This window comes from Anarrhichthys ocellatus, unplaced genomic scaffold, assembly GCF_004355925.1.
Source record: "Anarrhichthys ocellatus isolate YVR2014 unplaced genomic scaffold, GSC_Weel_1.0 scaffold54, whole genome shotgun sequence".
Taxonomy (NCBI): domain Eukaryota; kingdom Metazoa; phylum Chordata; class Actinopteri; order Perciformes; family Anarhichadidae; genus Anarrhichthys; species Anarrhichthys ocellatus.
The window spans coordinates 706902-717515 of NW_022280084.1; the positions used below are offsets into that span (position 1 = coordinate 706902).

At 45.9% G+C, this 10614-nt stretch overlaps 1 protein-coding gene across 2 annotated transcripts in view; it reads left to right on the top strand.

Annotated features, from left to right (window-relative positions):
* The window catches only part of LOC116396199 (nuclear receptor coactivator 2-like), a 37736-nt gene that overhangs the window by 2591 nt on the left and 24531 nt on the right, over positions 1 to 10614 (top strand). For both annotated transcript variants that reach the window (XM_031870645.1, XM_031870646.1), the window contains exons 3-9: positions 1657 to 1760; positions 2895 to 3072; positions 3159 to 3347; positions 5253 to 5354; positions 5559 to 5699; positions 6673 to 6820; positions 8185 to 9358. In XM_031870645.1, coding sequence (XP_031726505.1) covers positions 1657 to 1760; positions 2895 to 3072; positions 3159 to 3347; positions 5253 to 5354; positions 5559 to 5699; positions 6673 to 6820; positions 8185 to 9358 — 2036 coding nt within the window. The remainder of the gene's footprint in view (positions 1 to 1656; positions 1761 to 2894; positions 3073 to 3158; positions 3348 to 5252; positions 5355 to 5558; positions 5700 to 6672; positions 6821 to 8184; positions 9359 to 10614) is intronic.

Consider the following 10614-nt stretch of genomic DNA (forward strand, 5'->3'; position numbering starts at 1 on the left):
GTGTGTGTGTGTGTGTGTGTGTGTGTGTGTGTGTGTGTGGCTCCCAAGTTTAACTGCAGGGTCATAGTATAGATGGAAAGTGCGTGCGCCTCCATTTTTTTCAACTCTGCTGTTGTTGCTATGATCAGACCGTTGGAAAGAAATAGTAGTTTCCAATAATAAATGCTGTGTGTATGTGTGTATGTATGTGTGTGTGTGTGTGTGTGTGTGTGCGTGTGGCTGGAAAACTTGCATGAAAAGGTGGTAATCTCCGGTTCTGAAGAGTTAAAAAGTGTTGAAAGCTGCATTCTCTCTAGTGTCCACCAGGGGGCGACTCCTCTGGTTGTATAGAAGTCTATGAGAAAATGACTCTACTTCTCTCTTGATTTATTACCTCAGTAAACATTGTAAACATGAGTTTATGGTCTCAATCTCTTGTTTCAAGTCTTCTTCACTACAGCATGATGTTCGTTCATGTCTTATGTTCTACAGCAGGAACCAAATAAGGGTTAAATTGAAACTCTGTTGACTGTTCTTTTTTTTTCTCCATTTAACTTGTTATGAAGTCGTTGCAGCTGTGAACATATTTGCCAAATCAAGGGTCCACAATGATGTTGCATGTGTAACATGTTTGCCTTTGTTTGTTTGGACTCTAAAATATCATATTTATTGATTTTAAAAACACAAAAAAAACTGCATACTGCAACTTGAATACCCTCTAACCTACATGAGGGCCGCTCCAGGCACCGCAGTGACAGGGTTTGATAACTCTGTACAGCTTTAGTCCCACAACAGGAATGTCAGCTATGTGGCCTAATGGGGCCAGGGGAGGCTTAACAGTCCAGTGGTGCAAGCCAGGGAGGAGAGTGGAGACCGGCCTCTTACATGACTGTAAAAGTGCGTAATGCGCTGCTCATTAGTGTGGTGATACCTGCTCTCCGTGACATACCTGGCACTCAAACCTCTGGCTTCGACAGAGCATCATCACATTGGTGGACTTTCCAATTAATGTCGTCCGTGACAGAGCATCACAAAAAGAACACTGTCAGTTTGTTATGGGAAAAGAAAATACCCTCTGAGAAGTAGAGTTAAAGAGAAAACCAAAACACTGCGTGGTAAACATCTCTGGTAGAGACCTGTCAATCACAGTAAGCCCCGCCCTAAAGCATCCCCTGCTCTATGGTCTGTTTGACTCTAAATGCTGTATTGAAGAAGACTTGAAACTAGAGATTGAGACCATAAACTCATGTTTACAATGTTTACTGAGGTAATAAATCAAGAGAGAAGTAGAGTCATTTTCTCATAGACTTCTATACAACCAGAGCAGTCGCCCCCTGGTGGACACTAGAGAGAATGCAAGTTTTAAAGACTTCCGCATCGGCAGAATCAGAGGTTACCGCCTGAGTCCACCATGTTGCACAGCTGTATTTCTACAGTAGCCTAGAGTGGACAAACCAAACACTGACTCCCAAAAAAGACACCTGCAATTACCGCTCATCGTCATAGAGAAGGAGAAAGATATTTTGGAGATTGTAACTTTAACTTTTGACACCATTTCACCACATCATCAACTTCCAAACTGAAAGCGACTTTCACGTGTGTTCTTTTACTTTAGTTTGTTCTCTTCATACAGAGAAATTCTCTTCTTTTCACGCTTCTCATTCTTGTCTTTTTCAGATAAAGCTCCAGTGGCTGATACTGAGGAGGTGCAGAAGGCCGACGTCTCCTCCACAGGACCAGGCGTCATCGATAAAGACGCCCTCGGGCCCATGATGCTGGAGGTAGGTTCAGCCAAACCAGACACAAAACAGTGACACCATTATTGAAACTGTAACTGACCTACTTAGCAGCAGTCACAACTTGACACAACAGAGGTAAAGAAGTGACAGGTTTGAGTTAAATAACCTGATGTGTCAAAGACGCAGCGCTACACCACGACCGCGTGTTGTCGTCTGACAGATTTCGAGCTGGTGGAGCGTCTTTCTGACTTTAAATGGCGCTGCACTTTACAGTGACGCAGAGAGATAAGAGTTCCTCGGGCTAGGGGCGATGCCATCATCGAGCCTACTCCAGTGTGTGTGTGTGTGTTTGGTGACGTATAACATGCGACCCAATGAGGTATAAATACCTTCCTGAAAAGCCAGATTAGCAAAGGATGGGAGGAGCTTGACCACACGCGCACAAACACACACACACACAAACACAGACTGTCTATATATAGCTTTCACCCGCCGCAACGTTGGCCGAGGTGTCTGCTTGGAGATAGATATCATCCTGGACAGAACCCATTCTATTCTATTCTATTCTATAGAGGCGTCAGGGTGATAGGCAGGCAGACGTACAGCAGGAGGCTTGTGCATGTGGCAGGACAAATCACAGTCACAGTGACAGAACAATACACACACACAGTGCCGTACCTTATACTTTGAATTATAATAGCACACTGCAAGTTACTGCTTGGTCTTTTTTTTTATCTTTAAATTACATTTTTAATTCTAGATTTATTTTGAAATAAGCAGACAAGTTGAAGTACACATTTGATGCATATTGCTCATATGCGATCACAATAAATGGTAAAACTAAATGTATTTATAGCAGGTAGTTCTACTTTCACATTCATTTCTATTAATGGAGTCTAATTAGCTTTGGGTTAAGAGTTCAGATGGACTTTAATTAACACTTAATCTCCTCTTTATCCCTCTTACCTCATCTGCCTTTCTCTATTTGACATTTTTCTTCTACATCTGCTTCTCCCTCTACCATGTCTTCTTCCTCCATCACTCTTTCCTCTCACTTCCTCCAACTCTTCTTTCTATTTTCCACCTCTTCTGTCCGTCCAACCATCTCTCCTTTCTCCTCATTCCCTCCCTTTATCTCCTTTGCCCCCCCCCCGTCTCCTCTTCCTCGCCCCTCAGGCCCTCGACGGCTTCTTTTTCGTGGTCAACATGGAGGGCAACATCGTGTTCGTCTCGGAGAACGTCAGCCAGTACTTGCGCTGCCAGCAGGAGGAGCTGATGAACACCAGCGTCTACAGCGTGCTGCACGTTGGCGACCACGCCGAGTTCGTCAAGAACCTCCTGCCCAAGAGCCTGGGTAAGAGCCGCAGAAAGTTCAGCTTTTTTTATATATTAAACGTACCTATGTTGACTACCTCCTCTTTATTTATTTTCATCCTCCAGTCAATCATCGCAGCGGTGATTCGTCCAACAGGAACAGCCACACGTTCACCTGCCGCATGTTGGTGAACCCTCACACCGACGGTGAAGCCCGGCCGGCGTCTGAGCAGCAGGACGCGTCGCAGCAGAAGTACGAGACCATGCAGTGTTTCGCCGTCTCCGAACCCAAGTCCATCAAGGAGGAGGGGGAAGGTATCGTCTCTTTGTCTCTCTTACCTTTACTGTTTTACTCCATGTTTGTTGATTGTTATTTCAAGGTTCAAGGTTCATTTATTGTCATAAATATAGTGACATAATGTTTTGTTTCTCTTTCTCTTATGATTTCTTGCTTTCTTTTATTTTGTTATTACCTTTTTGTCCGTGGCTACATCTCTCTCTTGGTCTTTCATTTGGTTTCAAACTTTTTATTTTTTCCATTTTCTCCCCCTCCATTTCTTTTGTTGCTTCTCTTTGGCTCACTCTCGTTCTGTCTCTCTTTATTCGGTCCCTCTTTTGTTATTTCCACGTCGCCCTTTGTGTTTCTCTGGCTGTGTTTGAAATTGCATACTAATCATACTAATTATAGTGTACATTTGAGTATGTAGGTTTGTAGTATGTAGGTATACTGCATTAGCAAGAACTTCAAAGTATGTGATGTGAGCTTACTGGACGTACTGAACCATCCCCACAATGCATTGCGTTTCCTCAGACTGTCCAAAGCACATGTTTAAAATAAGTCACTGTCGGATGAAATAATTACAAATGATGGCGAGTGAGGTTAAGGCACAGTTCAGAGGAAAAGCTTATATATATATATATATATATATATATAGTCGTGATGTCGACAGTCTGCTGGTAATCATACTTAATCATACATTTAGTATGCAGTATGCACTATGTTAGTATGCGGTTTCAAACACAGCCCAAGTCTTCCACTCATACATGTATTTCTTCTTTCTCCATCTTTCCCTCTCCGTCTTGACTTCCTGTCATTTTCCCGTCACTTTCTCGCTCCCCACTTCCCGCGGTCTCTGGTGTCCTGTCCTCCTTTCATCGCCACTCCTCTCGACTTTTCCTCCCATCCACCGGGAGGGACTAATTAGCGCGTGGCACTTTGTCAGCTTCCCATCTCATGTCATCACACACATACACACTCGGGGGGGAAAGAAGCCGTCTGGCACTCTAATTTTAGATGTCTGACAACCAGATATTGTGCTAATCTCTCCCCACCGACGGGAGGAGGATGTCTGGTGGACAGATTGAGGGCGCAGGTTGAGATTGAGGTTTAGGCTTGAGTTTGATTGGGATCGAGAGTTCTTGATATCGATGTTGAGGCTGGAGTAAGTCTTCATGCTGACTTTCATTTCAATGCCTCAATAATGTTGAGGGATAGCTGGGAGAATAAAGTTCCGGTAGTAAGTTAGGTTAAAGCTGTATTTAAGTTTGTTGCATAGGGCTTAACAGGAGTCCCGTCTTACATCATTATGGTGTAGGTTGTGATTTATAGTTCAGTGGGAAGTGGTAACAACAAACACACTTAAAGACACACACAGAGTGGGTAACCTTTAAGGCTTAAACTCCCACCCATTGATGGATTATTGAACGGGCCTTACTGGCACAGGCCCAGGAGCACAAAGTATCAGGGGCCCCCCTGGCCCTCACCGACAAAAACAGTAACTCAACAACCAGGAAGAGATGCAAAATGACCACAAAAACTGAAACTGACTACAAAAAGGCACATAAAGACCACAAAGAGACCACAACAACTGCTAAGATGTAAAAACAACCTCAAAGAGACAAAAAAGGAATACAAAGAGACACAAAGCAACCACAGAGACACACAAAACCACCACAGAGAGATGCGTAATAATGTCAAAGACACACAAAATCACAACCAAAAAAAATCTAAACAACTATAAAGTCTGTGAGTCTTTGCCTTATGTAGGAGAGGGGGTGGGGCCTTTTGCATGTCTGTGTCCAGGGGCCCGTTGTCTCCTAATCCATCCATGGTCTCGTCCACCCTACTCTTCAATACATGTTGTGTCCCATTGCATTCAGGTGTAAATGTAAGTTTAAGTGAAGGATTATTTTTAAACCATGCTTTTTCCAAACATGCAGATTTCCAGTCATGTCTCATCTGTGTGGCAAGAAGAGTCCCCGTCAAAGAGAGACCTGTGATGCCCACCTACGAGAGCTTCACCACGCGACAGGACCTTCAAGGTAGGCCTGGACCAGGAGGTTCTACTGTCAATACGCCGTCTGATCAATTAGCATAGTGTTGGGCCGATGTATAATGTTGTCCACGTCCCACTCGATATGTATCTCAACTGGGGCTGAAAACTCTGGTCCAATACACTACTAAAGCTACCTAAACATCTAAAACATAACAGTAATCTGTTAACGTCGGGTCTTCTACCTGTCCAGGTAAGATCACGTCGCTGGACACCAGTCTGCTCCGTGCGTCCATGAAGCCGGGCTGGGAGGACCTGGTTCGGCGTTGCATCCAGAGGTTTCACCTGCAGAATGACGGGGAGATGTCCTTCGCTAAGAAACACCAGCAAGACGGTGAGTAAGACGATTCAGAGCTCACCCTGCAGCCTGTAACGGACTTAAACACAATCATTTAGATACCAAAACCTCATCCGTAATATTTTCTTTTGGTAGCTGAATTATTTTAATTCTTTTTAAGACGTAACATAAAGAGACCAAAGCAACTACAAAGACACACAAAATTACCTTAGAATTCTTGATTTTCTGACTTGTTGAGTGTTCAGTGCTTTAGAATTTAAATGAGGAATGAATCATAGGAAAAGCATAATCTACCTAAAATTCATGCTGGAAGTGCTCCGTGTATTAAAGGGATAGTTCAGACTTGATGATGAGGGGTTGTCTGAGGTACTCATAGTCATTGTATTACTACAGTAGATGGAGGTCGGCATGGAGAAACAGACAGGAGTATAACCGTTTAATTGTACACTATATTTAGAATATTGTCACCACCTTACCTTGCTGTCAGACAGGTATCTATGCTCTCTTCAAAGACACAAGACTCCATCAACAAAAACAGACATTTCACCTCTCAGAACATGGGAGTTTCTGCTCTACCGCTGCCTCGATTGGTTAGTGTTATTGGGTGACTTTGGTGAATCCGAACTTAACACAAACAAAAAAAACCCTCGAGGCAGCAGTGGACCAGCAACGTCCGTGTTCTGCGTGTTAAAATTACTGTTTTTGTCAAAGGAGTCTTGTGAATTTGAAGGGAGCACAGATAACGCCTTTAGTTACCCGCCTGAAAGGGCCGTCTGATGGCAAGGGGAATCGATGAAAACATTCTAAAGCGTACACTCCCATGTTGTCCCAAACTGATCGATTTTTTTAGGTGTCTAAAATACATTTGTCTGCTGCCCTCATCCACAGTAGTGCATTGATTTGCCCCTTTGCTGCTACTGTCTGTTTCTCCAAATTATTAAAACTATCAACGCAAAATCTGTCATATCTTATGATGCCGAAACGTAATTTTCTGTCCGTCTCTTTGCAGTGTTGAGGATCGGCCATGCTCTCAGCCCTCTGTACAGATTCTCCCTGGCTGACGGCACCATCGTCTCAGCTCACACCAAGAGCAAGCTGGTCCGATGTCCAGCCACCAACGAACCACAGCTCTACATGTCCCTGCACATCCTGCAGAGGTACCAGCCTCCTTCTCTACCTCTGCACCTCTACTGCAATGTCCGTCATTCTAAAACATAGTATTTAGTCTTTAGGGGCTGGCATGTATCAGTGTCATTCATTTTTCAGATAAGATCTGTTCCTTAGTATCTACATCTACATCTACATACATGCGTGTTCTCATGTTCTCTCTCAGTGTTCGCGGTTTTCTCTTGATTCGGACAAAGAGGTTCAAGAACAAAGAGCCTCTTATTCCGTCGCCATACGTATTGAACAAAACTGACACAAGCACTACCAGCCAGCCCAGTGTACAGTACCTCCCTCCCACCACTGAGAGCGACTACGACTCGACCATCACCCACCCAGCCTTTAGTGTGACCATTCAGAGTCAGGAATTGGACAGTGTTCAGGAAACAATGCCAGGGCTGTTACCCGGAGCTTTGGGGCATCAATGGCGAGCACTTGGCCTTTTCTACTTCCACAAGTTTCACATTGAAAATTATCGCTCCAGCACTCGGCACAATGAGAGCTTTGTGTGCTTGGCATGGGGCTGAAGCCGGTCCTTGTTTGAAGCTCTCTTTCTGCTACAGCTTTAGGCTTCTTCACAACTTTGTTTTCTCAGTTGTGTACACTGTTTCTGAGCTGCTCTCTGTTCTACTCTGAGTTACGCAACCTTATCATGGTGCACTTTTTTTATTATCGAATCCAAAATTATATTCATCTATATTTACTATAAAAAAACTCCCGATTATGTTCTGTCACTACATTGATGTAGAATTATTCTATCTTAGAATCGATAAGTTTCCACGCCTCTATTGCACGACCATAGGCGTGTAGTGGACGTAGTCATCGTGACGTCACCCATTGGTTTGAGGTCTGACGTTTTGAAACCTTGAGTTCGGCGTTTTGGTCGTCACCATCTTGGCTTTTTGCAACCAGTCAACGGAAGTTACCATATTTGGAATGTGGTGGAATGACGTAGAGACGCTGTATACGGCTCTGTTGGTGGCAGAGACCTGTCAATCACAGGGTAGCTCCGCCCTAATGCACACCCTGCTTTATGGTCTGTTTTGACTCTAAATGGACCATAATGTACTAAATGAACATCATGCTGTATTGAAGAAGACTTGAAACTAGAGATTGAGACCATAAACTCATGTTTACAATGTTTACTGAGGTAATAAATCAAGAGAGAAGTAGAGTCATTTTCTCATAGACTTCTATACAACCAGAGGAGTCGCCCCCTGGTGGACACTAGAGAGAATGCAGGTTTAATACACTTAAACATTAGCTTCAATGTCAGAACAGGAGGTTGCCGCCTGTGTACAACCAGCATCCTCCTCCAGCAGGTCTGATTCTTGTATCCGTTTTCTTTTCCTTACAGGGAGAACATGAGTGGCATGACTGCAGACATGCCGGGCGGTCAGAGCATGACTAAGCCAATGACCCCAACCAGTGTGAGTGGTGCCTCCCCTTCCCCTGATGCCAGCGTCACCAGCAACACGCACCACTCCCCCACGCCCTCCAGCACGCCCTCCAGCACCCCCGGACGTGGTTTTGTAGCCGTATCGGGTCGGGCGTCCACCCCTCAGGCGCTCAAGCTGGGCAGCCCTTTGGCCCAGGGAAGCCCCAGCGTCACGTCAGGCGCCATGTTGTCTCCTCGCCATCGCCAGAGCCCCAGCATGGCGGCTAGCAGCAGCAGCAGCAGCAGCTGTAGTAGCCCTCACCTGCAACATCCTCCTGGTTCTTTCTCCCCTGCAGCCGGAGTCCACTCGCCAGCATCCTTATGCGGCAGCACAGGAAATGGCCAAGGGTTCAACTCCCTTAGTGCATTGCAGGCTCTCAGCCAGGGCCACGGGGTTTCCCAGGGACTCATCGAGGGGCAGCAACCAGAGTCACCTGACAAAGAGAACAGTCCCAGCTTAGAGGCCGACTTGCTGGGAACTTTTGGGGAGCAGCAAGACTTGCTGTCCCCAAACCAGGACGGAGAACAGGAGAAAGATGGCGATAGCTTCGAAGGTAATGGAAGCTTAGGGGAGCTGGACGACGCCCCAAATCGCCCTCTGAACACAAAGGGGCACACAAAGCTCCTCCAGCTCCTCACCACCAAATCAGAGTCCTCTGATCCTTGCTCATCACCCCCACTGGGGGACGACCCGAACTGCAAGGACCAGCTGGGCGGGGTCGGGGGTGTTGGTGGTGCTGGGCACAACAACCACTCCACCTCGCTAAAGGAGAAACACAAAATCCTCCACAGGTTGCTGCAGAACAGCACCTCGCCCGTGGAGCTGGCCAAGCTAACGGCGGAGGCCACCGGAAAAGACCCCGTCGGTCCCGAGTCGGCTTCGGGGGACAACGCGGCCGCCCTGGGTGAGCTCTGCCCAAAACAGGAGCCGGGGAGCCCCAAGAAGAAGGACAATGCGCTGCTGCGCTATCTGCTGGACAGGGACGATAACGGCATCCTGGACAAAGCCATCAAGATGGAGCCCGGAGACGGACCCCAGCTGTCCAACGTTAAGACCGAGACACAGGAGGCAGACTTCAGCGTGGCGGAGCAGGTCAGTGTTGTCGACGGTAATATGAGTAATCTTTCAGTGAAATTTGAAAAATTGCTTCTCAATTGGTGAAAGTTATCTTTGCCTTTTTTTTTTACTGTTGGCAAAATACTTCCTTTAGTAGAGAACAAGCATGTGGAGAATCATCACAGTCAGAATACTCTTGTTCTCCCTGTGCACATGAAGAGTTCTGTCTGTTATGTGTGAATAAGAATAATTAAGCAATCTCTCCACTTAACAAAATAACATATGGAAAGCTCAACACCTGCAAGTGGGAACCACCGTCTGCTGACACCCGGTGTCGGAGTCTGTCAGATGTGCGATGACTTCCTCGCTAGGCAGCCGATGGCAGTGCACTTACTGTAACACGAGATGCTCTGGCAAGAGAGCGAAATTACAAAACAAAACGTGTGTGTGAGTGAGAAACAGGGAAACGGAACGAGAATTCAAAAAACACCTGAACAGGTTAAGTGTTCAGCTGTTTGAAACATACAGGACGCTCTTCCAGGAATATCAGAGGTGTTGATGTGGCTCAGCATGCAGGTGTGTTTGCATGCGTCGTTATATATGCATATATATATCTGTGTGTACTCTGGCTCTGTGTATGTTGTACTTTGTGTGTACAAACCTCCTGGGAGAAGTGGAAGATGTTAAACTCGTGGTTTCAGCAGCAGAGCACTCCCTCTCCTGTAGCAAAGCGTAGCCGGATCAGAGTGTTTGTCAGGCTCATTGAAAACATCGTTGATGTCGGTTCCAGGAAAGGAGCTGAAGGAGGACGGCCTGAGGTTCAGAAGTCTTGACGTCCTGCTGCTGTGCCTCTGGACAGCGGAGGCTGCTGCCGGTATGAGGAGGTGGCCATTCAGTGGCCGGATGGCTGGGCTTTGTTTTGTTTGTAGAATACGGTGACGCTTTGTCGAGCCAACCGTGATCGTGCCAGGAACGTGCTTTTTTTAAAATCTGAGGTTGAGATGATATTTCAGAAGCAATGGTCGGCACAGTGTTGGTGTGAAATCCTAGTTGGACTTAAAGGTAGCACCAGTAAGGTGTGGTTTGCTATGCCTGTATATCTGAATGGTTAGATACGTCGGAGGTTCTTCACATGTCCGGCAAGTTCTTGGCCTATCGAACAAAAACTGGATTTTGAAAAGTTGGAGGGTCCCCACACATCTCCATTTCAAAGTTATGCCCTTGATATGTGGCCATGTTGTGTTCTGTGTGTGTGTGTGTGTGTGTGTGTGTGTGTGTGTGTGTGTGTGTGT